The sequence below is a fragment of the Anser brachyrhynchus genome (assembly GCF_964034855.1).
Source record: "Anser brachyrhynchus genome assembly, chromosome: 23".
NCBI lineage: Eukaryota > Metazoa > Chordata > Aves > Anseriformes > Anatidae > Anser > Anser brachyrhynchus.
The window spans coordinates 3,725,822-3,751,514 of record NC_137716.1 but is presented as its reverse complement, the minus strand read 5'-3'; the positions used below and the strand labels follow the sequence as shown (position 1 = coordinate 3,751,514).

General features: G+C 52.8%; 1 protein-coding gene across 8 annotated transcripts; it reads left to right on the top strand.

The window, feature by feature from the left end:
• The first annotated feature begins 6,279 nt into the window (after positions 1-6,279).
• Positions 6,280-24,267, top strand: KLHL26 (kelch like family member 26). Of its 8 annotated transcripts, XM_080566410.1 has the most exons (6): positions 6,315-6,432; positions 8,317-8,462; positions 8,620-8,746; positions 8,832-10,109; positions 18,071-18,253; positions 21,319-24,267. In XM_080566410.1, the coding sequence occupies exons 4-6, from the start codon at positions 9,820-9,822 to the stop codon at positions 22,898-22,900; spliced, it is 2,055 nt and encodes a 684-aa protein (XP_080422536.1). In that variant the 5' UTR covers positions 6,315-6,432; positions 8,317-8,462; positions 8,620-8,746; positions 8,832-9,819; the 3' UTR covers positions 22,901-24,267. The 8 variants fall into 8 exon arrangements, with proteins under 8 accessions (XP_080422538.1, XP_080422542.1, XP_080422540.1 ...); XM_080566413.1 differs by lacking the exons at positions 8,620-8,746; positions 8,832-10,109 and adding an exon at positions 14,758-16,040; XM_080566409.1 differs by having other exon boundaries at positions 8,620-10,109.
• Positions 24,268-25,693: the final 1,426 nt, after the last annotated feature.

The following is a 25,693-nucleotide window of genomic DNA, read 5'->3' as shown; positions in this document are numbered from 1 at the left end:
CTGCCCCTGGGGGTGCAGAGCGTGGTGTGCAGTGGCAGCCCTGGGTGGAAGCCAGCAGTTGCTGCTGCTGCACAGCCCCTCCATGTCCCTAAACTGGGGGGGCGGTGTCCCCCCGGCGATGCTGGGTGCTGGCGGGTGATGCTGAGCTCTCCCCGGGCTCAGCTAGCTCAGCAGATGGTAAGGGATGGCATTTCCAGCCTGCTGGGGTGCCAAGGGATGGAGCACCCAGCACCGAGCAGCCTTCGGGTAGGCACAAGCAAGTGACCCCAAGACATAAGCCACACTCCGTCCCCCGAGCGCCCCATAAATGGCTTTCTGGGGGGGCTTTCCACCCACGTTTTCCCTATGGAGCCCAGGGCATCAGCGCCGAGCCCTGTTACAGCCTGGGCAAGGATGCTGGCACCCGGCAGCGATGCAGCAGTGGTTGGGTGCAGCGGGAACAACCCCCCCGAGAAAAAACCCTTGGGAGGAAAGCCCCAGCACGGCGCTGCCTGCGGGGGGATCCCCCCCGCGCAGGGCTCTGAGTGCCCCCCACCACCGTTCGGTGCAGAGGGAGGTGGCGGGGGCCGAGATCGGAGCAGACAGCTGGCAAACCCTGCCCCGGCTCCGAGCGGGTCCCTCCTGGGACAGGAGCCGGGCTCCGAGCCGCGGACAAGCTCCTCTCCTTTAAACTGGATCAGATTCCTCGCTGCTGGCTCGGGGTGCAGGAAACCGTGCCCAGGAGCAGGTGAGGAGGGACCCCACTCTGGCGAGGAGGAGACGCATGAAATTAGCTGGTTCCACCCCCCCAGCAGGCAGCCGGGGTATTTTCCATCCGACGCCTTTTTCCTTCTCGCTCCCTGTTGTGGTTTTTCACGGGGAAAGCAAAAAATCGCGGTGTGTGGCCCCGTGAGCGAAGAGGAGGGCGATGGGGAAGAGGAGCGGGATTGCAGCCTCCGACCCACGGAGGGCACAGGGAGCTCTGCTGGGCCATGTCCTCGCCACCAGCATCCGTGTGCCCACGCTTGGCTCCCACGCGTCCAGCCACGGGTCAGAAAGGAGCCGCAGGCCGGTAGGTGGGGACTGTCAGCCACGCTGCGACGAGAAGCGGCCTCCAAAAACTGGGGGAGGCCAACGAGCAGCCCCCCAGGACTTCCTCGTGGACCCCAAAGCATTGCCCGGCACGGATTTCCCTCCCCTGTTGCTCTCTGCCGTGTCACGCAGGGCAGAAAGCCCGGGACTGGGACAGCGGGGTGGGGACGGGCCCTGAGAAGTCCCTGCCTTGTACACCCCCCATTTTCATCTTCGATTCTTCTGGTTTGTAGCAGAGGCTGTGCTGGTTCGGCTGGGTCTGCCTCTGCTGTTCCCCATCGCGCCTTCCCACCAGAAGGGCCAAGTCCAGGGAGATGGTGCTGAGCACAAAGAGGCCGCGCGAGGTTTTTCCTTGGAGGTCTCTGATAAGAACCCACAATTATGCGGCGCAATGGTTTGGGGCCCTCTCAGAGCATGGCTTTTGGAGACTATGGAAAAAGAGCCGGGGCTCCCATCTCAGCTGGGGAAGGGACATTTCCTAGCTGCTCCGGCTCCTCTTAGCACGAGGCTGCCCCAGCACGTCGGCACCCAGAGCACCCAGCGAAAACACGCCCGTGGGTTTCCTTTCGCCGTCCTCCTTCCCGTGACCTACCCAAACGGAACGGAGCAGCGGGTGATTCAGCAACAAGAAAACCGAACGAAAAACAATCTCCTGGTGCTAATGGGATTGGTTCTGTCCCTACCACGCACATTCCAGCCCGGCTCAAGGGACCACTTGGGGGGAAGAAGGGGGGGGGTTGACGAAGCCAAATTATTCTCCGTCTTCAAATGGCAGGGTTCGGCGCGGTGCCGCTGGCCGGAGCACCCTCTCCGCAGCCGGCACGGAGCGCCTGCGTGCATCCAGCCCGCCGCCAAGTGACATGCATTTTCCATTCCCTGGGCTTCATTACTTCTTGGAACGCAGACCGCATGCGTCGGGCCGCGAGGGGCTTCGCTTCCCTCCGTGTTTATTTTCACTGCCGTGTGTTCTTTTGCCAGGTGAGGAGCGCAGCCAAGCTGGTCAGGGAGAGCGCGGATGTATGGTTGCGGTTTGGCCGGGCGGGTGGGAATCGGGCTCCCCGGAGCACCTGCTCGCCGGCAGGCGTTGGAGAAATCCCACTGCTTGCAACGGGACGACACGTGTGCGTGCCGTGCGGAGGTGCTTCGCTGCGTCGCGGCCTCGCGGCGAGGCTGGGTGCTGGCACCGGTGCCAAACGGTGTTGGGGACGGCCAGCGGTGCCAAACGCTGCGGGTGCCGCATGCATGGGAGTGGAAGGAGCCAGAGCTCCAGGCAATGAGGTGTTCAGCCTTCCTGAAAGCACACGGCACTGCTGTTGGCTTTCTGCTCCTCCAGCTTGCTCCCCAGCGCAGGGCATAGCAATATCTACACCTCCGTATTGCACGCATGCGTCATCTGCACTGGATGAGATGGCGATGCTGTTGCACAGGGTGGGAGCCCAAAGAGCCAGGTGATTTCCACCCCAGGAGCCCCGTACCATGCCATTTCAGCTCTGTGGTGGGAGCAGGAGGACTGGCAGGGCTGGGAGCAGGGGATGAGAACTCAGGAGTGTTGCTAGTGGGGAAGGAGAGGGCATCCCACCCTCAGCAGCCTCCCAGGAGAGACCGGTAACATCTCAGGGAGCTAAAACATCTCTGTGTCTGAGCATTATGGTGGGGAGATGCAGGCAGGGTGTCCTAAGGGGGGGCAAAATATAAGGAGGGGGAAGGAACAGCCCCGGGCTCCGCCAGCACATGCAGGCGCACCCCAGCCCGCGTGCCTCCCCGGGCTCACACGCTTGCTGGGATTACACGGGGATTAGCAGAGAGCAGCCTACCGGGAATGGGGAGGGAATAAAACCAGCCAGGAGCACGGGCACTGAAAATGTCCGCCAGCACCCTCCGTGTAGGCAGGAGATGGAGCAGCGTTGGGTGCCGGTGCTGTGCGGAGACAGGGAGCGAGAGGGAGGTCACCCGCTGGCTCCTCCGCAACAACAGCATGGAAAGGACCCGCGAGGCTTCGTTGTGCTGGGGAAAATCTAGCAAGAATCAGGAAAAAAAAAAGCTCGCGGCGGCCAGCTGTCCGCCGCCTCCACCCAAGGCAAAGTGCGTGGACCGATAGCGCTGCGAGGAATTCCTGCTTCTGAGCACTTGCAGGATGAAACGGAGAGGTCGGAGGAAAAGGCAGAGCTGCCAGCTCATGATTTTGTCATTAGTCTCACAGTGCTGGATGCAGATTTTAAAGCCCCAGCTGTGGGAGTCGTGGGATAAGAGAGAGCTTGGCTTGCATTAAAAAGGTACATTGCTAGACTTCATGTTTTGTAGGGGGGAAAACAGTGAAAATATGACTCAAATACATCCTCGTGACTTAAAATGAAGGTCAGAAAGACAAGGAATGTAAATAGTTTGGGGCTGATTCTTTCTTTCTTTTTTTATATATATTTTTTTAGCCCTGTAAGTCAGACTTGTGATTTTACAGGGAGATCACCGCTCTCCACAGTAGGAAAACCAGGGCTGCCTTGATATACTGTGTGTGCAGGATAAATATATTAAAGTTGTGTGAGTTACTCAGATGCTGTGCTAACACTGGTCATAAAAATCACCTTAGATATAAGGCAGGCTCCTTGGGGAAGGGGCTAAGTGCACTCAACAAATAATGAATAGAAATAAAAATAAATATCAAATGGCCCATAAAATCAAACAATAATGGTAACTAGAAAGTTCCTGGATCTGCTGTGAGAGATAAAATCCCATCAGCAGTATGAAATAACAAGAAATACCCCCTTTTGGTTCCTTCTCCACATGACACAAGTCAGCACGCCTGGTCACCAGAGCAGTTATGGAATACATCTTCCTTCCAGAGTCTTATAAATGCATTTTTCATGCTTTGGGAGACCTTCTGGGGTTCAATTTAACTGGGATCTGGGGAACATGTGAAAGGCATTTACAGCATGCGGCACAGCCTGGGTTTTCCTGCCGGGGAAGCAGAGGTGTAACGTTCGCAGCTCCCATCCGCCAACCCGCCCGGCTGCGAGGGACGCAGAGCTCCGCAGCGCGGCCGGGCTGGATGGCAGCGGGGCTGCTTTATTGCCGAGCATGTACTGGACTGAAATCTAAGCCCTGTAAAATATATATACGAACCTAAAAAATAAAGAGTGAAAGCGTGGAGCGTAAACCTTGTAAAGAAGGGGGTGTGCTGCAGAGCTAAAGCTACGGAAAGTGGCCCCAGGAGAAAGTGGGAAGTATCGAATGGAGCAGAGCTGGTGTGTGAGGAAGCAGGATAAGCGCCAGGGCTTGGTAAGGAGGCAGGAGGAGAAATCCCCAAAGCACCAGCTGAGCTGTTTTTCGGCAACAAAACGCACAGGGCGACGTGGAGCAAGAGCCGGGGTGGTGGGTGCCGGACCCTGCAGCCCCGTCGTGCAGCAGCAGGAGCAGGAGGAGGAAAGGGCAGCGGGGTGAGACGCGGAGGATGCGGTGCTGTGGGGTCTCCCGGCAGCTCACGGCATCGTCCTCTGCCTCTCTTGGCTCTCCCGCTCCTCCTGCTCTCCCCGCAGAGTCTCCGCGGCCGCGCCGCGCTTTGGTGTGCTGACATCTCCTGTCCTGTGTGGGTCGGGTCTAAAATAACAGGGCCCCGAGGTCTTGGCTGGGGTCTCCCTGCGCCGCAGCAATACAAATAACAAATTAATAAGTCCTGCTTCCCTTTCTCCCCAAGGTTTTACGAGGCTTAATTAATGAATGTCTGTAAAATGCATTTGGAGCTGGGAATGAAATGTGCTGTGGAAATGCCAAATATTTTTAATGCTCCAGCAGATTTAGAAGGTTTAAATAAGAAAAATACACAGCTTCGCCTCTGAAATAGATTCCTCTCCTTGAAGCAGAGGGCTCCAGAACATGAAGTTTTCATCAGGCTGACTTGAAAGGGTATTTTCATGGCTTTCTAAGTGTGTTTATTCTCATGTGCGAATTCCCCCTTTCCCTTATACAGATGTGGACGCAGGCATGGGAAATCAAAGAAATTTACCCACGGTCGTTGGCAGAGCCACCGCTATGAATAATTTCCCGATTTCCACTGACAACTGGAATGCCCTCTAGCCCGTCCGCTGCCTCCAGATGCGCGACGGCTTGAAAAATTACACGGCCCCGCGACGCTTGGCCCAGGCTACGGCGATGGCTGTGCCAGGATGCCGAGCATGTGTCAGGATGCGGCGTGGAAAAGGCATCGTGGACACCCGGACGAGCTCTGACAACAAAACTGCACCCTCTGGAGGGTACTGTTGCTCTTGCACAAAGCGGTTTTTTGTGATAAAACCTTGGAGGGCTGGGGTTGAATAATCGCTCGGGTCGTGAAGGTGCTGCCTGTGTGCTGTGGCTTCCCTGAGGACGTGGGCTGCCTGAACCCGTCCGCACACCGCGCTTTCTCCAGGTGTTTAAGGGATTGCACGTGGAATCCAGAGGGAAAAGGTTCGGTGCCTGGGCGCAGGCCACCCTGAAGGTCCCTTGGCTGCTGCTGGAAATCGGTCGGCTGGGCCTGCTGTCAGCAGGACACCCGCAGCCTCCCCCTGGGCCCCCTCATCTGTGGGGCCGTGAAAGCCCCCTGGAACCCCCGGAGTTGTGACGGGGCTCCCCAAGGCCCCTTCCTCTGTGGGGCTGTGACAGCCCCCCGGAGCCGTGACTGCGCTCCCCGGACCCCCCCAGCTGTGGGGTGGTGACAGTCCCTGGGCTCATGACGGGGCCCTCATGTTTGTGGGGCCGTGTCAGCCCCCAGACCCCTCATCTGTGGGGCTGTGACAGGTCCCCCGGAACCTCCACGGTCATGACAGGGCTCCCCCAGACCCCCTCAGCTGTGGGGCGGTGACAGCCCCCAGGCTCGTGACAGGACCCCCGTGTCTGTGGGGCCGTGACAACCCCCGGACCCCTTCATCTGTGGGGCCGTGACAACCCCCAGACCCCCTCATCTGTGGGTTGGCGACAATCTCTGGGCCCGTAACAGGACCCCCGTGTCTGTGGGGCCGTGACAGCCCCCTGGAGCCCCCAGTGTCGTGACAGAGCTCCCCAGACGCCCTCATCTTTGGGATCACGACAACCCCCCGGGGCTCATGACGGGACCCCCGTGTCTGTGAGGCAGCGCCCGTCCCCAGACCACCCGCGGGGCCGTGACACCGCCGGCTCCCCTCGCCCTCGGGAGCCGTCACCGGCCCCGGTGGCGGCGGCTGCGGGGCGGCGCCAGGCCCGGCGGGCGCGGAGCAGCGCCCCGGGCCCCTCTCGCCGCTGCGCCTTTAACGCGGCGACTCCGCCGCCGCCGCCTCCCAGCTCGGGGCCCGGCGGCGGCGCAGCGAAGATGGCGGAGTCCGGCGGGGCCGAGTTCGCCGCGGAGCGGCCGAGCAGGTGAGCGGGGCCCGGCCGCGGCCTAGGCCGGGGACCGGGCTCGGGGAGGCGGTGGCGGGGCCCCCGGGGGCCGGCGGGGCGGGGGCCGGGCCCGGGCCCGGTTGGGGCGCGGAGGCCGGTTGCAGGCCGGCCGGGCGGGGGCCGCTTCACCGCAGGGCTCCCTCCGGCGCTCACGACCGCCTCTTTTATTTTTTAATTCATTTTTTTTTTTCCCTTCGGCCCCAGGGGTCGTGGCGAGGCGGAGTGCCCAGCCCGGCCTCCTGCATCTTCCTCCCCAGGGAGGACCGGAGCGGGGCTCTCCGACCTGTAATTGATGGTCATAATGATAATAACGATAATAACAGTAATGATAATGATAATAATAATAACGACAACAATAACGCTTTCACTGCTGGAGTTCACGAGGCTGAAGTTTGCGAGAGGCTTTGTATCTCTGTAAATTTGGGAATGTGGTTGTTACACACCGGTCCTGCTGGCATGCACAGCCGCCGAGTTTTGTGGTGCTTCAGGCCCGTTCTGTAAAACCCCCCGTTTCTAACACGGCCCGCGGGGCCGGACGGTCCCGCAGAGCCACCGGGATCTGTCACACCCGTCACCGGTGGGGCGCGAGCTGCTGGGCACCCAGGTACCGCGGTGCTGGTGAAATAGGGCTCAAGGTGCTGGGCTCGGTGCCCCCCGCATCCATGAGCCCTCAAGTTGGTGTCTGGGGCCAGAAGGCCGTCCCGGGTGGTACAGGTGCTCCCCGCCCGCGGGGGATTTCGGTCCCCAACGCGTTGGTTCCCGTCGTCAGCCAGAAGTTACCGCGCTGGGCAGCGTTCAGGGAGCTGCCGGGTGCCGTGCCGTCAGCCCGTCGCGTAGCTTCAAAGCAGCGTTTCTCCTCAGCTTGCCTCTCCCCGAACCCACTCCCGAAATAACGTCACGCCGTGCTCGGGGAAGGAAGGCTCTTAGGCTCATTGTTCAGCACTGGAGAAGCCTGTCTCAATTCTCACCTTCTACATATATTTTATTTATTTTTTTTTCTAATGACTGCCTGTGTAAACTGGATGCCGAGCTGCCTTGGGCGTTTCATTTTCTCTCTCTGCACCTCTTTTTTTTTTTCCTTCCCTCTCCGAACAGGAACAGCGGCGCGTCTCGCACACAGGTGTTGGTAGGGCTGATCGCCCGGCGCTGGGAAGCATCTCAGTGTGGGGCGTGTAGCAGTGAGAAATGGAAGTAATTTGTTTCAGGGCCGTGATAAATCACCCGGGCTGGAGCTGCGGCAGTTCTGTTCCCTGAGCTGGAGCTCCGTGGCGTTCTCTATCGCCGCGTGTTTGTTTTCTTTGATAATTTTAAATTAAAGCCTGGTGAGATCTGGATCCTGCTTCTCGTTGGTCGTTAAGTCTCCCATTTTAAAGGATGGATTTATCGGAGAGTAAATCCATCAGGGAGCCTGTGGGGAGAAACCTGGTGGGGAACGTTGGATATGCTGCATAGTCTGATACAGATCAGGAGGAGAATTTCAAGGGCATGCCCGACCAACTCGCGATTCCTTCTTAGCTGCTTCTGACTTTTCTGCGCTTCCTGAGCGTTCGCTCTCTAGGGCAAAGGACGAAGTCCTCCCTCGCTGCTACACGCGCATGCCATCTCAGCGGTACTCAGGCAGCGCGGGCAGAATTTCCATCTTTGGAATTGCGACCGCGTGGCTGCTGCGAGCTGCCCGCCAGCACGCTGGCTCCCCCAGCTTGTCTGCTGGGGATCCCGTGCGTCTGTGATAAGGAACGTGCTGTGCCAGACGGCGTGGACAAAAGGTTCTCTTCTCGCAAATTGAAAAGCAAACTGCCCGAATCTTCTATTTTGAAATAAATTTGCCTTTTTTATTTTTTCTTTCTTCCTCCTTATGGATAGAGTTTCCTGAACTGCAAATGGGTTGCATGTTTTACTCCCAGCCCTCGGTATCGTGTGGAGGGAGTGTGTCAGGCTACGTAATTACCCTGTGTGTAATGCTGTGCTCAGCGCTGCTCCCGAAGATGTGCTTTGAGCTTGGCGAGCAGGTAAGGACAGCAGAAATGGTGAAATCCATCGGTGCCGTCGGTAAGAGCAGCTCTCTGTGCTGCAGGCAGCGAGATGTGTGAACTCCGCGGCAGTGCTTGTAGAGCAGGGTCTCACAAAGCGAGGTCCCACAAAGATCTAGGAAAAACACCTTTTCAGATGCTGCAGAGGATCTGCCGCACAGGCCTTTAAGCAGGAATTAATCGGGGTGCCCAGACAAGCTGCTGAGGAGGGCTGCGTGTCTCTCGAACTTGGGATAATCCCTGGAGGGAAGGAAGGCAACCAGGTTGTACAAACACTTTTCAAAACCCTCGCTAATAGCGTTACACGCTGGCGTGTTTGCTGAAAGCAATCCCACCTGTCAAAACCAGGATGAATGGACGAGGGAGACCTGCAGGTCTTGCTTATCTGAAAGTACATGTGTCTCGCTTCACATCAAGAGAAAGTCGACCTGAACTCCCCTAACCTTACCGCTTCTGAAGAAAGCGGTGAGAGAGAGAGCAAACGTACAGGAGGACGGGGTAAAATGGCAACAGGGGAAGGAAGATAATGATAAGGGCTGTGAGCCTGCCTTGCTTTTGTGGTATTGAAGCCTTATATAGCTTCAATCTTCACTTAGGCTTTTTTTTTTCTTTTGAAATTGTTCAAAAGTTTGGTTTTGTGTGTTTTTTTGTGTTCTCTTCTCTGCCACATGGCAATTTTTAAACAGATTTAATTGTTAGATCTGGTAGACGCGGTGTAAATGTTTACACTCTGATTGAATCACTGTAAAAATAACTGCTGCTTTCTCTCTCAACATTGGAAGACTTCTGAGCTGGAGGCTTTATTTAGACCAAAAGTAAACTTCAGTGATTCTTTAAAGGTTTTTCTCTTGCCCCCAAGTATTGCTTGATGTTAGCAGCTTTGAGAGGAAGAGCCTCGCATCGCGGGATGATGGCTAAGGCGTCGCTTGTATGGAGGATGACACTGAACTTGCACAGAAATCAGTGTAGGTCAAGAAAATCAAGAAAAGCTGTTGCGTTTCTGGGCTCCTTGGGTTTTGTTGTCCAGGCAATGCAGTTAGGGTGGGTGGCACGAGGTGTGTGCGGAGCCAAACTGCCCGAGAAGCTGGAAAAGGTGCTGCTGTTTGGGACAGGCACACGCCTGCAGAAGGTAAGTGCAGGGGATTTAGGTAACGAGGGAAGCGGGCTACAAGCAGCCGTGGCGGTAAGAGGATTTGATCGTGGAACTGAACGGGAATTGGTGTTACAGTGCCAAGTGCTGGGGCAGCTGCTTGCATCTGCTGCAAAACGTGGTTTCTACAGCTTGCCTTAAAGGGCTGGCCTGTGTTTCTTCCCCTGCCTGCTATTTCGTCACTTCATGTTGCTTTTGCTCGAGATCCCTGGCTGCTCAGGGGCAATAATCTGCAGGGAGGAGGTGCAGGGAGAGGAGGAGCGGCGTGCTGCGGGTCACGACAGCGTGGCTGTTCTGCTCCCCGTGTGCCACAGCGCTACGGTTACACGCACAGTGGGTGCTGTCATGTTTGTTTCAACACTGCCCAGAGTCTGCAATCGGATGCTGCAGAAGCAGGCTGAGACGAACACTTCTCCGGGAGCCTCGCGGTCCGGTTCTGAAGTTCTCCTAAATTTTTGCGTGGAGCCGAGGGATCGGTATGGTTCTGCGGGCTGGAGGAGGTCGCAGGGTGATTTACTTGGTGGGGGGAACTTTTTGCCCCGTAGGAACAGCAAGCAGAGCTGAAATGGGCCGTGCCCGGCGGGAACGTGACCCAGGCTTGGACGAGCTGGGAAGCTGAGACGGATTTTTGGCTGAAAGAGGCAGTGGCAGTGCCACGGACCAGCTCAGCCCCGTCGTACGCTCCACTTCTGAACGCAAAATAATCGATAACACGAGGTAGACAGAAGGGCAGGGTGGGAATCGTCAGCCCAGCTGCGAAGCTGTGCTCGGGGCTGGACCGGGTGTCCCTTTTGGGGTGGCCTTGGTGGCTCTGCTGTGCATCCCGGCACCACTAGGTGCCTCTCGGCCTTTGCACAGCGGCTGCCACGGGTGCTGCTGGAGAGGTGCGTGGGGATGGCAGCGCGGGAAGCGCCCGCTGCGGCTTTTTGGGGCGAAACCAGCCGCGGCGGCGTGCTGCGGAAGGGTGGGTCTGCCTCCTGTCCTGCTCGTTTGGCATCGCCGCAGCTTTCCTTTTCCTCAACCCAGGGTTTGACCCAAAGGGCGTGGGGTGGGGGAAACACAGAACGGTTTAGGGCAGTGCTGTCAGCAGTATCGAGCGTGTAAAGAGCCCGTACTTAGACGCATCCACTCGTGTGCCCACGGCATTTTACGGGGTATGAAATCCACCGTCCTTCTGGTGGTCCTTGTGCTGCTGCCTGAGCTCGGGAGCAGCCAACTTCATCGGACCACTTACACGCTCTGGGTGATTTTTCTGTTTGCTCGGTTCGCTCCTGGCTCAGCGGGATTATTTTTGGGGCTGATGAGAGTATAATCAGTAAAGTTTCGGGGGTAGCACCTTTCCCGTTCACAGTCGTTGCAAAAATACAGGTCGGGTGCCCCTGCTGGAGCAGGGACCTCCCGAGGTCCCTCCCGACCTCGTCCCTTCTGTAATTCCGCGGTGTCTCAGGCAGCACGGTGGCGGTCGCCACCCACGCTGAGATCCCCTGCGGCAGCTCCGGGTCCAGACACAGAGAGCAGGAGCAGCACATGGTGGTAAGTGGTCTCAGCCTAGCGTGGGGGGCACCTTGGGGACCCCGCCGTGACCACCCCACAAATTGGGGCTCAGAGGGCTCTGTCTTGAGAGTCGCACTGTCCCCTTTGGTGCCCACATGAAGAGCACCAAACTGCTTTTCCCCTTTGTCCCTGCACCAGCATAAAGATGAACCTGGCTCTGTGACAGAAACATTTTTAAGAATCTTGTTGGTTTTTTTTCTTTTTTTTTTTTTTTCTTCTCAATTTGTCCCGGGTACAGCATGTACTGACCAGTCCCTCACGTTGAAGCTCCATGAGGTGGCACAGAGTTTAATGTGCTCAGATGTTTCGCCCTCCACTTTTTTGTTCCATGCTCCAACGCTCCGTTTTACCAGGCCAGCCAGCTTTTGACAGCCATCCAGTTTTATTAGTGCTTTTAGCAGAAACCAAAATCCCACCTCCTTTGGCTCGCAAACAGCCTAGCGATTGAAGTCTGGGCACAGAAGACATTCGTGTGTGTGCGGCTGCTGCGCCCCGTGTGCATCCAGCGTGGAAAACAAGAGAAACAGAAATTCAGAAATGTGTCTGAGGGACAAAAAAAATAATATTTTTTTTTAAAAAAGTTGAAAAGACGCTTGCTTTAACTTGCTGCCCTGCGTTTGGGTTATAGGGGTTTCCTCGGCTCCGGCTTCGGGACAAGTAGGATGTGGGTAGGCAAGCAGTAGGTGGATAGGGAGGACCTGCTTGGGAAAGCACTTAGGAGTGAGGCATTAGGGCACTTTCTGGCTTTTGCGAAATGCCTTTAATTGCTGCTTTCACTGCCTGCCGGGCTGAATCAGGCGTGGGCTGCCCTGCAGAGGGAGGGCGTGGGAGCCCAGCGGTGCCCGGTCCTGGCCCAGCGTCGGGCACTTGACCTTCTGAGACCCCAGCTCCCTGTTTGTGGGATGGACGGGCGTATCGCGTCCCCCTAGCACAAAGCAAAAAGGCTGGGTTTTGTTCTTTTAGAAAAAAAAAACTTCTTGCAATGACTTGTTCTCCTTTCGCCGAGCATTAACTCTCCTTAAACTTGGAGACTCGAAGTTTAAAAGACAGAAGGTGAGGTTTTTCAAACCGATTTTTCACTGTTCGACTTGAGACGTTTTGCAGAAGACCGTTTCCCCCAGAAAATATTACTCCTTCTAAACTTCAGACCCATTTATAATCTTTATTTGAGCGCTCCAAATTGCTAGGCGCTTCTAAATAGAGATATTAGTCTCAGGCTTTCTACTGGTATTTATTGCCTTGATGAAGGAGAGGGTGTCAGGAGAGGAAAGCGAGTGGAGGCAGAGGAGGGAAATAGGAGAAATCAAGAGAAGGAGGTGGAAAAGGGAACAAAGAAATCGATGAACTGATCTTTGCTCGCATATCTTTCCTAAGAATGTTTGCGCTTCTCTGGAAAACATCGCCTTCGTTCGACGCATTAATATTTAATTAGTTGCTGATCATTAAGTGCTGATCGTCGCCGCTAATTTGACAGGCAAGCGATGGGGAAGGCTGTTCCTGGTGGGGTGCTGGTGACAGCCCTGCGTGCTGCCGGGGACGTAAGTGGGTTAACAGGGCAGGGATTTCTGCAGTCCCATCGCCTGGCAGCGAGGAACCTGCCTCGCACCCAAATTTCGGGTCTGCCACGAGAGGCTCGAAGGACGCCTCGGGGTGCCCCCTGCCACGGGGCTGCAACGGCCCCATGAAAACAGCGAACCGGCAGCGACGGGCTGGCCTCTTTGCCCCAACGTAACGCTCGGCAGCGCGTGCACGGTGCTGCAGGCTCATCTTCGTCGCTTGGGCATGTGATGCGAAGCCTGAGGAGCTGAAATATTGCAGTAACCATGGCTACCGGTGACTTATCCGAGGGAGTTTGACTTTTGTTTTGATTTTAAGTGTCTTAATTGTAGTTTAAAAATCAGAACCTGAATGTGGTTTTTTTTTTTTTTTACTTCGGCATGAAGCGAAGGGCATTAAATGATTTGCATTATTAAAATACCTATAATGCTGCCTTTCAAAGGCTCTTAAAGAAGGTCCTTAATATTCATACCATACGTGCTAAATAAAGTTACTCTTCAGCTTTGTTAGCTCTGCTGCTCTCGCCATAAAGCATTTTTTTGCAGGCTTGAGTGCTCAGGAGGTGCCTCACTGGTTATTTTGCAATCCCGAGCCCTTTGTTTATGTGGCGCTGAGCGCTTTGTGCATGCGAACACACACATGCTGCTGCTTTTCCTCCGGCCTCTTTTGTACCCCAGCCATGCCCCGCAGGGTCCTGCCTTCAGAGCTTGTGTTTACTGGAGAGGCTGGCTGCTGGAAGTTTGCCCTGCTTAGAAATCTTGCCAACCCCCTCGAGTTCCTCCTGGATGAAGAATTACCAAGCACCACCTGCCCAGAGAGGGGGAAAACGTGGGTGGATATTAGCAAGGATGCTGAACTGGGATGCAGAGAGATGCTAGCACCAGAACTCTCTGCCCATCCAAGGAGGACCACGGTATAAAAGGAGAGTAGCAAGAGGACTTGCGGAGCAAAAAACTTCTTTTCTCGCTTAATTCGATCACTGAAATGTTTTCATCTAGCCTGGTGTAATTCCCTCTGTTTGTACTTGTGCAGGAGTTGCAAACATGCTGAAATATGAACTCATGCTTGGTAAGCCTATAATTCCAGCTTTGATGTTTTTAATCATCAGTACAGATTTGGTGAAAAAAACAATAATGATTCATTAGCTTGAAATGCATCTTGGATTACACGCGGTGTGGTGGAGAACAGAGGAGGCAGAGATCGGGGACGGCTGTCCCGCGAGCAGACCTCGGATGGAGCCAAGGTCGTGCCGGTGGGTGTAACACGCCGCCGGGATGTTCTCTGTGTCTCATCTGAACCGGTTCTTGAAGTGTGGCCCTTAAATACCTCTCAGCCCGTCAGCTTTAGAGGTCTCCTGGGTGTCCGGCCCCGTGTTCAGACGCCTCCTCGCCGCATCTGTTTCGGGTCAAAAACCGAGCAGTCCTCGCTCAGAAACGCGTCAGCTAGGAGTCCGGGCAGCACGCCTGGGGCAAGGATGAGCAGGTGGCCAAGCTCCTGCAATAGGCACAGCGGCAGGAGGAGAATTTCTGGGCTTGTTTGCCTTCCCTGCCTGCCTGCTGTCTGGCTGGAGCCACTCCCTTAACCCTTGCTTTCACCTTTCCCCAAGCCTGCGACGTGCGTGTGGATTCGGGCTGATTTTCCCCAAGCCGTGGCCGCGGGTACCGTGCTGAGCTGTGCCCGGCGCTGACTGCGGGGGATTGAAAGCAATCTGGTTCAGAGCAGCCTGGAGACAAATCCTCTATCCCATCAGCTGTATCCTAGCAGGCCCGTTCTGGAAATTGGGTGTCAGAGATGGTAGCAGAGTCCTGGAGAGGGCTGCCCGAAATGCGCGGCCCTTCTGAATTGAATTCCAGCTTCCCCTCCACTTGTGCTGTGGGTGCAGTTATAGGAAAATAAAGATGCCTTTCACCGCTGCAGCTACTTCCCTATGGAAAGTGGGATTTCTGTTCTGCTCAAGTCACCTGTATGCCAATATATTCACGGTAAAGGTCCCAATCACGTCGGTGTTTTCAGATCCCCTCGCAGGTCGCGGTGAGGCCCGTGGGATGTGCCAAGGAAGCGCTACTTGGTGGGGCCGTGACTTCACCTTTTGTGCTTTTCCAGAGGAGAAATGACCGTGCTGTACGTCAGCGTGCTCGGCGCCCGCAGAAGCCTCCGCAAAAGCTCTGCCATCCTTTTGAGGGCAAAGACGGGGAAAAAAAAAAAGAGGAAAATTCCAGAAGCTCGCCGGCCCTGCCTCCATCCGAAGCGGCCGGGGGCAGGAGCAGAATAAACGCTTTCTCGCTATTGTGTGATGAAAAGCTTTTATCTTGAAGGCATGTTCTGAACCCCTGAGAAGTAGATGCAACTCCGCTGAAGTTTGTCTGCAAGGCTGCTTCTTCTGTACCAAATCGTTAAGCACCGAGTACGCGGCGGCATATTCAGATCTCGCCTTAGATAGGGACGGCCTCACAAAGGCACTTTCAAACGTTCAAGGCTTCCTTTTGTGCTGTTTCAGGCTCTGCCATCCAACTGCTGCCTCTCTCCTCCCTCCGCCTGCGATGCAGCACGGAGCAAGGCCACGCACAATGCGCGAGGCTGCCCCGTGGGGTGGCGGTGGGGCTGAGCCGAGCCTGCTTTTATCTCCAAATCCCTCCTAACCCTGCTGCAAACACGGCTTGTTGCTGTTTGCTCACCTGTCTTCCCCCCGCTTTGTCTCTTGTGAAGTTTCCTACTTGATTTCTCAGGCTTTTCGAGAGTTTTATCGTGCTTCCAGCTCGCCTGTTTCCTCTAAAGATTCTCTTTTTTGTATTTTTCAGCCTGAAAAAAAATGGACATTATCAGTGTTTCTTGCACTGTTGGGTTTTGTTTTGTCTTTTTTTTTTCCCTGGAGGAGTGTGTAATCATGGCATCCTTTTATTCCACACCTGTAAAAAGACACAGGGACAGGTACAGGGAGTTTTCCTGGGGCAGCTGCTCGCAATTACTATTGAAATGAGTCGCATGTGCAAACACTTTTATTCCTGCACAGAAATACCTCTGGCTCTCTTAAGCTTTGCTCTGGTTATTTACGGTGCCTGTAAAAGTTAATTGAGGAAAAGGCAAAACAAGGGATGTTTGTTCAGGTCAAGCAGGTTGTTGGAAGAGGCACCCACACTGGGTTGTGCCGTTTCTGTGGATAGAGTGAACGCGATCACCTCTGGTGAGTCCTCGGGCCAGCCCAGCGAGGAGGATTATTTAAAACTGATGCGACTAAAACATGGAAGAAGACTCCCGTGAGAAGAATCCTGCAGGAGACGGAGTCTGATGAAGTTACGGTAAAGTCAGGAGCTGCCCTCTCCCAGGTGAGAGCTGGAGCTGCCTTGCTGTGTTTTGTGTGTCCAGCTGGAGGCAAAATGGGTTTGCTTGGGGCGCGGTACCGTGTTCAGAGGCACGGTCCTTTCCTATGTGTGGCATTTCCTCCTTGCGACCCCAGCGAATTGCTCCGAAGGGGAGAATAAAACGAGTTTGACACGATGAATATTCATGTGCTCGCTCCCTCCAATCTCTTCCCTCCTTCGCCATGGGAAGAGCCGGAGCGCGTCGATGTTTCTTGGCTCTCGGAGCAATGGATAAGGGTCTTGTCAGCAACTGACTCGTTGCTAATCCTTTTTATTAGGGGAAGGATGTTGTAGCTGGACTCCGTTCTCCGTACTGAGACTTCAGTATGTTTTGACTTCAAGGTAGGGATTTCAGACGTGTGCTGCAGGACGCACAGCTGACTAGTGTCAGTCATCCCAGCAGGACCCCGTACGAATTTTGGGGCGCCTTCCCAAGTCTCAGTTCTGAAGCAGGCTGCAAAAGACTTGATCTCGGCATCCCGCAGCATCCCAAAGCGCTCTGGAGCTGCTTGCGCAAAGCGTTGGCTCTCCCAGCGCTCTGATGAACATCACAGACTTCCCCTAACTCGCCTCTTCTGTAAAGCTCGCAGGAAATTGCAGCCCGATAAGTTAGGCAAGTAGCAAGCCCCGTCCATTGTTCCTTATTGTTTGAGGGTTGTTTACATCCCCTGTTTTCTTATCCCATCTCCGACCTCGCCTGCTTGTTTGGTCCATTGTGTGTGGCTGCTGTTGTTGTTCAGGTAGTGAACTTTTTGGGAGGGCTGTTAGCAGATCTGATTATACAGCCCCTAGCACACCAGGACATAATCTGTATATTATTTTTAGGCTTTGTTGGCATGCTCTACCTAAATAATAATGCCACCTTTTAAGCGCAGCACTAAGTGCACTCCTGTTGTGGACTTGGGAGCAAATAATCCAGCTTTCCAGCTTCACGGTCACCTACTTGAGATTTTTTTTAATGTCACACTTCCATAAAGTATTTCCTAAAATGTAGGTGGAAACCCAAATACCAGGCTGCTTCTGAGAAGCTCAGACCCACCTCGAATACTGATTCTTGTGCGTCCTCTTCCCAGAACACGGGATGTTGGCCCTGCGAAACAGTGCAGAGTCGGATTCTGTTTGCAGGTGAATCCTACTGCCTCCTGTTGGTGCAAGCAACTCCCCACCGGGTGTGCAGGGCACCCCGTATCGCCCTGCTCAGGAAATCTCAGCATCGCTGCAGTTATTTTCAGAGCAGCACGGAGTAGCTTGAGTCCTTTCCGCTTGCGCAGCAATGCTGCCGACGTTCACCTCCACTGACAAGTGCATCTGAGGCCAAGTGAATCTAAGAATGATGCTCTCTGCACCGAGGAACATGTGCGAGAGGCATTGGGAAAACCAAGGAAATATTTACACTGGGAGGGGACTGTTTACAGTGCAGTTCAAACAGCTGACGTTATTTAGAGCAGCCAGGCCTATGTAATATTTTGCTTTTTCTCTTCTCAGGAGGGTCAGGCGTAAGGAAAGGATCAAACGGGGCTAGCGGGGCCGTCCTTGGACGGCACGGAGCATCTAACAGCTGCACTTAGGATAGGTGCTGAGAAGAATAAGCAACTGTGATCCAGCCCCGTGGTTGAAGTCGAGGTCAGGGTGGACTCTGGGGCAGTGGCAGCGCGCGCACGCCGCTGTTCGACAGGGAGGTTGGCCCCGCTCGCTGAAGGCTGGATGGTCTCCGAAGCCCCCGTGTGCTGCGGCGTGGCAGGTTGTCAGTGATGGGAAAGTATAATTTGCAATTCTGGAAGTCTCTTTTGTCCTGGGAGAAGGGAATGCAACCGAGGTACTGATGTCATGATGTTCCATGTGGCTATTGAGCTGGGAATTTGCTTTCAAACTGCTTCGTGTTACAGTATCTCCCCCAGCATGCTTTGTAGGTATACCACATATTGTTTTAATTTAAAACCAGCCTGTCTCTCTTGTTCTGTTTTTAGCATGGCTGACAAGAACAGCACCCTGAAATGCACGTTCTCTGCTCCTGGCCACAGCACCACTCTACTGCAGGGACTGGCCTCGCTCCGAGCTCAGGCTCAGCTGCTTGATGTCATCCTCACTATAAATAATGAAGTGTTTCAGGTTCATAAAGTTGTCTTGGCTGCCTGCAGTGACTATTTCAGGTGAGAATCTGATAGGGAAGCAGGCATTTGTACCTTTCCCCTTGGTTTTTGTTTCCCCATCCTCTCCCACCCCAACCTCCCCGCCACATCCCAACATCACACCCACACACAACCCTCTGGAGGTCTGGTTTGCCCCGCGGATGTCGGTGGGATTACCCGTAGGTGTGTAGAGGCCTGGAGGCTGTCCCTCTGCGTTCAGATGAGGTTGTTCTACTGCAGCTGCCGGTTCAAGCCCAGGTCTTGAAGCCACCTCGGCAGCTTTGCCTGCTGGAGGAATTGGGTTTTGCCCCGGAGCTGCTTCAGCTGCTTGGGAAGTGGCAGTGAGGGCTCTGGAATGGGTCATCCCATCGAACGACGGTGCCCGTTGGAAAAACACTCACGTTAGCTTTAAATACCACCGATCTGTCTCCAGCGCGTCACGCTCAGCTGTCGAAGGGTACGGAGCATTTTGCGTGTGTGTATTCCCAGCCCCCTGGGAAGAATTGTCCCATCCCGTGTCACAGAAAGCTGGAGCACGGCGCTGGGCTTTCTTAGCCAAATTAACGCGGGGTGAGCCAACGGCAGAGCGGGGAGTTCAGTCTTAAGCGAAAAATTGAGTTCATCTGTCTTTATTCCAGTCTTTTATAACGGTGCTCTGACTTGGAATTACTTCTTTTAGTTAGGGCTCTTTGCTGGCAGCAGCGGCTTCGTGGGAGGGGTGCGCTGGGGGCAGCAGGTACGGGGAAGGCTCAGATCAACAGGGAGTTTGGTGTGGGGCTTCTGGGCTTGGGGTCGTAGCAAGTAAGGGTGGAGAAGTCCCAGTCAACCGAGGTTGTAATCCCTTGACGTGTAGGTTCCTTCCTGACCTAGCAGGTAATTAGAGGCAAGGGACTCTTGGCTTCCTTCTCCTGTTTCTTCGGCTGCTCTGATGGTGTCCGCCTTACGTACACACTGCCTAGGCTCTTCCCTTCTCTCCCCCTTCTCACTCCCCTCGGTAACGTAAACCTTCCAAGCTTATCGCTCTCCCTAACAGGCATGCAATTAATGATGGAGCTGATCTTCCACCAAATGCTAATAGCACTATTTGTATTCATAAATGCTGTATGCAGTGCCACCGCTAGCGTGTTTTCCCAGCTGAAGTATAATTGCTGAGTAGGTTTCTTGCTATAACTTCTGCGGTGTTAAGGTTGTCCCGGGGAACAATGGCAGAATAATCTAGCTTTGGAAAATACTCTGTTTTTATGCAGAACGGGGAGGGAAAAGAGTGAATTTGAGGCGTTTATGTAATCAGCATTTTAGAAATGTAACACTTTTTGAAGGAATTGCACTCTACTTTATGGTTTGTCTTCATCATGGCAACAGTAATGCTTTTCTTTGCTTGTGCACGTTGAGCTCCGTGCAGCTAATGCATGAGTACACATGTGTCTGCATCTCCTCTGGGGCAGGGGATCAGGGCAGCACGCTGTGCTGTGACATGGGATATGCAAGGGGATTTTAGCAGAATGCTCTCATCTGCTGTATGGACAAATAATTGCGAGCAGTGTTCCTGGTCACTTGGTTACAGAAAGCTGATTTCATATGCAGATATTTCCTTATTTAGGTCATTTAGCTTTTTTGTAGGTTTATGCTGGACGGCAGCAGTTCTTCTAGCCTGGTTTGGACAGGAAACTTGGAACTCCTGTCTTTTGACAGCGTTCCCAAGGTACTTCTCTGTTCCTGTGTTGATGCAGAAGAGGAGGGTCTGTTCAGCATTTTCTCCCAGCAACCTTGGAGTCGCTGCAGCTTCCTGAGGCAGCTCTGACACTTTCTTCACAGCGAATTCACCTTTCAGATGCGCAAGAGTAGGTTATCAGCGGTGGGGGAGACTAAAATGTGCAGGCAGTTCAAAGCTCTTCGGTGTGACAGCCTTTGTAGGCTTGCTGTGATGTTTGTGCAGTGACACTGGATGGCGAAACCGCGTGTCACTGTCCTTCAGCAACCCGGTTTGACTTTGCTTTCCCCAGCGCTGCTCTGCTGCTCTTTGTCGAATACTACACACGGCGCGACCCTTTGCCCCCAAGCTACCAATATGTAACAGAAACTGCCGAAACTTAATGGAAACGCATAAAAAAAAATGTGCAGTTCTGTCCGCATCACGCCCACGGGCCCCGTGGCTGGGAAACGCAGCACCGCTCGAGAGGAGCGGTTTACGAGATGCCTGTGCGCAGCCCTCGGCGTGGTATGTGCTTCCTGTGGAATTTAGAAGCCTCCCAAGGAGGTGATCTAGGGCCTAATCTCAGCGTGGCCTGGTCAACTGATGTGCTTGCAGCTGTGCTGTAAGAAAATCTTTTTCTTTTCTTTTTTTTTTTTTTTTTTAAATTGCCTGCTAGCCCCCTGCCGTCGTACTGCAACATAACAGACGTTTTCTGAAGTGGTTGCAACTCCGATTTTCTTAAGGGAATGAGCCTTGGAGGGGAGGTTCTGTTGTGATTACCAAAGCTGTTCATAAATTGTCTTGCATCTGCAATATTGGAGCCACTTGATAGCTGGCCTACAGTGTAATGGGCTAACCGAAATCTTTTCCTGAAGGCCCTGCTGCACGCAAGCTCAGAGGCTCACTGACCTCTTTAACATGGGTGTCTTTCCAAATAGTATTCTTTTATGGTCACAAATCCTTCATACTTAAAAAATATTAGGTAGTTAGGGGTATGGATACCAACCTATGCTGGTGCAGATCCTGTTGTAGCCTTTGGTTGCTGCGTATCATGGATACGTTGGTCCAGCACGCACCACTCCCTGCTCTCATAGCTCTGCCTACTTCTCAATGCTTCGTCCTGTGAACCATCCTTATTTATGCTGCCAGGGACAGGGAGATAGAAAAACCTAGCTTTGGTAGCTGAATGTTACTTCTTAGTGCATTGTTTATGCAAGCTTTACATAATAATTACATGCTCTTATTTCTCCTGGCTTTTAGAGATTTAGCCTTGGTTTATTTTTCCCCCTTATCCTTCCTAAGAGAATCAGTATGTTCAAAAAAAATCAGAAGTAATACATCATTTACATGCGTTTAAATAGGAGGAAATTTTGTTTGTGTTCTTGACCTCCAGGGCAATGTTCACAGGCGGGATGAGAGAAGCCAGCCAAGATGTGATCGAACTGAAAGGTGTATCTGCAAAAGGACTGAAACACATAATAGACTTTGCGTACAGTGCTGAAGTGACTCTTGATCTTGACTGTATTCAGGATGTGCTGGGAGCTGCTGTCTTCCTCCAGATGGTGCCTGTCGTGGAGCTCTGCGAAGAATTTCTGAAGTCTGCCATGAGCGTAGAAACGTGTCTCAACATCGGGCAGATGGCCACCACCTTCAGCCTCGCATCCTTGAAGGAATCGGTCGATGCCTTCACCTTTCGGCATTTCCTCCAGATCTCCGAGGAGGAGGATTTCCTCCACCTGCCGCTGGAGCGCCTCGTTTTCTTCTTGCAGAGCAATAAGCTGAAAAGCTGCAGCGAGATAGACCTCTTCCGCGCTGCCGTCCGCTGGCTGCAGTACGACCCCGCGCGCCGTGCCAACGCCAGCCAGGTGCTCTGCCACATCCGCTTCCCGCTCATGAAGTCCTCGGAGCTGGTGGACAGCGTTCAGACCTTGGACATCATGGTGGAGGACGTCTTGTGCCGGCAGTATTTGCTGGAGGCCTTCAATTACCAGATCCTGCCCTTTCGCCAGCACGAGATGCAGTCCCCGCGCACCACCATCCGCTCGGACGTCCTGTCCCTCGTCACCTTCGGCGGCACCCCCTACACCGACAACGACCGCACCGTGAGCTGCAAGGTGTACTACCTGCCCGATGCCAACGTGCGCCAGTTCAAGGAGCTGACGGAGATGGAGGTGGGCAGCAGCCACTCCTGCGTGGCCGTGCTCGACAACTTCGTCTACATCGTCGGAGGGCAGCACCTGCAGTACCGGAGCGGCGAGGGAGCGGTCGATATCTGCTACAGGTACGATCCGCACCTGAACCAGTGGCTGCGCATCCAGGCCATGCAGGAGAGCAGGATCCAGTTCCAGCTGAACGTCCTCCACGGCATGGTGTACGCCACCGGCGGGAGGAACCGCTCGGGGAGCTTGGCCTCCGTAGAGAAGTATTGCCCCAAAAATAACGAGTGGACTTACGTGTGCTCCCTGAAGCGCAGGACGTGGGGGCACGCTGGAGCCACGGTAGGAGACAAATTGTACATCTCGGGTGGGTACGGGATTTCGGTGGAAGACAAAAAAGCCCTGCACTGTTACGACCCGGCCGTGGATCAGTGGGAGTTTAAAACCCCAATGAACGAACCCAGAGTCCTGCATGCCATGGTGAGTGCAAATAATAGGATTTACGCTCTGGGAGGCCGCATGGACCACGTTGACCGTTGTTTCGATGTTTTGGCTGTGGAATATTACGTGCCTGAAACAGACCAATGGACAACGGTGAGCCCTATGCGCGCGGGCCAGTCGGAAGCTGGCTGCTGTTTACTAGAAAAAAAGATTTATATCGTAGGAGGGTACAATTGGCATCTGAACAATGTTACGAGCATTGTGCAGGTGTACAACACAGAAACTGATGAATGGGAAAGAGACCTGCATTTTCCAGAATCTTTCGCTGGGATAGCATGTGCTCCCGTGATCCTGCCACAGGTAACGACCCAGAGATAACTACACGTGACTGCGTCGGCCTGCGAGATCACCCCGTGTTGCATGTTACCAGGATGCCGTGTTGTTCCTTTGTTGTTTGCAAATGGTATTGTGCATTTTGTGGGTGAGGGAAAGAGAAAAATAGCTTGCGTTCCCTCCTCCATAAAGTCCCTCCTCCTCTTGTGTAGTGTTCTGGCAAGCGTGCTTCATCAGAAGCACTTGTCAGCTAGTTAGACTTAACAGATGTTACAGCTGGAAAAAGCTTTTCTCTTTTTTTTTTTTTTCATTTTCTGAAAGCGGGTTGGGGGGGGGGAGTGCATTTTGCCAACTTTCCGTATTTTGAACCATGTTACACGCTGCAAACACTGACAGCTCAGGAGTAACTAAGTACTGTGGTATGTTTAAAAGAGTTCAGGTGTGATTTTTATCAATCGCTCCAAACATCATCGTTATGTCAATCTGTTGTTTTCTAGCAAACAAAAACCAAAACCTGTATAACATACTGACCTCCAGAAGCAATAAAGGGACAGTGGGAGCTAGAAGAGCTCAGGTGCTTGGATTACGAAAGCATATTCTTGCTTTTCAAAGGTGACTCGCTTTCTTTCCCCCCTCCAAAAGGGGGAATGCTTATCCCTGCACACCTCTGGTCTCCGTTGGTTCTTCGTTGTTTGGATCACGCTGCACTTCCAGATCCCCTCCTCACCCCCTCCAGGCAGCAGCATGATTTTCCTGTCCAGAAATTCTCCCGTAATTGGGGCGTCCGCAGTCCGCAGCACAAAAGCCATGTTGATAACTCGATTACGTGTAAATGGGCATGATTTTTTAGAACCGCCAACGACTCGGTTGGCTTCACTGGCAATAAGAGCTCAGCAGCTGTTCATCCAGGCTGAAGCAGGGAGCACCCAGGGTTTCTGTTCTGGGGCCCCGCTGCCTTCGCCTTTCGGATCGCTCCACCTGCACACATCATCCAAACTCTCTTTGCACAGTAAAGGAGGTGGGTGCTACTTGCTCACGTGCTTGAAGGTTTTCTCCCTTGACTTGTAAATAAGATTCCGGGTATCATAATGTGATGGAAGTCTAAGTGGAATGTGTTTTGTTGCCAGTGAGTATTTTAAATTAAGAGATTCATGTTAAGGTGGCTCCGTCGTTTTTGTAAAATCTGTGTTTACTGCACAGAATACTGTTGCTTCCTGAACTTTCCTTTCCTCCAAGCCATTTTTCTAATTAATTTGACTGATTAATGAACTGAAAGTTTCTCCTTTTATCAGGTATTCTGTTTCAAGGGCTTTGTTTTGTATTTGTATAAGTTTGATTTTGATGTATGCAGCCTTCTTTTTAGAGACACTGTTGCATTCCACTGTTAAATAAATGCTCTGCTGTAACCTTTAGAGACAATATATAATGTCTGTTTTGCTGATGAATCATTCATCAGGTCTGTGTAAAGCATGAACTCCATACCTCAGATTCACTGAAAGATATTTTTCTCTAATAATTAAATCAAAGCACCTTTGGGTATGATACGGTGAGGGCACACGCTCCTCAGTTAAGCTCTCCATTCTAAATTTTAGTTAAAATGGTGCATAGTTTCATCTGTTTCTATCTATTTGCTGGTTTGCCAATAATAAATTGATGAAAAGTGCTTGTTGTTGTATAGTATGCTGAAGTCAAGTGGGCAAGCTCTGCTTTCTAGCTCTTACGCAGATAATTTACTCCATTCTCTGTTCATTTGGACTGGCATAGAAGCTAGAAACACTGAAAAACGGTCTTGGCAGATAACAAGCAGATTTTGAAAGGATGAAATGTAACTCAATACGAGCTTCAAAGTTACAGACTTCTTTTTTTTAATGCTTGCATATGCTTATGAAAAGGCTACTTTCTTAGCTTAGTAATAAATGGAAGGTTACTTGCTTTCCTAGTTGCAGAACACAATTAATCCTCATGTGAGTGAGCCATTCCCCCATTGTTGCCTCCCTAAAATACTGAAGGATTTTTCCCTGTTTTATTTAAGCCCTCCTACCAATAGTATTTCTATGGCAGCAATTGCTGGTTTGTGTCTTCTCTAATAACGGAGTTTTTCTGAACGTGCAGCTTTAGTGCTCACAGGCCACGCCGCAGCAGATGACTGGAGAACCCACGTGATGACCGTAGCTGGCATCTCTTCAGAAGGAACTTGGGCTTTTTTGTTTTTCACTCCAAGCTTCTAAGGTACGTGTGCGTGTGGTGGGGAGGGAGAGGATTAAAGGGGGGAAAAAAAGAAAAATCCTTGGAAAAATGAAAAAGCGTGTTTGGTCTCACTTTTAGTGTCAGCCTTGCAAAAACAAACATAACCTCTGTATTCATTCACATTGGAATGGTGGCTTTGTAGGCCAAGGATACACAAAGCCATTCTGAAACTGTATTTAATAAGCAAACCAACTGTTGCCTGCTATGCAGCAAACTTGCCTGCGCTCCCACTCCCTGGAACTGCAGAGCAGGTGCTGGGAAAGGTTTCCAGATCCTCTCAGTGAGACCTACAACGAAGCGCTGCTGTGCACCACCTTGTTACTGGAACGTTCTTTTCATGGCAATATAAAATAATTATTTTTCATAACGTGAGCTAGACGTATTCTAACTGTTCTAAATTTAGCAGAGACAGGCTAAAGTATTTGCGAAAGTGCGTATCATCCATATTGATAATAAAGTTTGTTTTACTCCTTTGAAGTACATAGCTGTGGCTCTGAGCCATTCTATACATAACCATTATTCTGAAAATAAACTGGTTTGATTCTTCGTATTGAAACAACTTGACAGCTAGATCAGGGTCTTCATAAATAT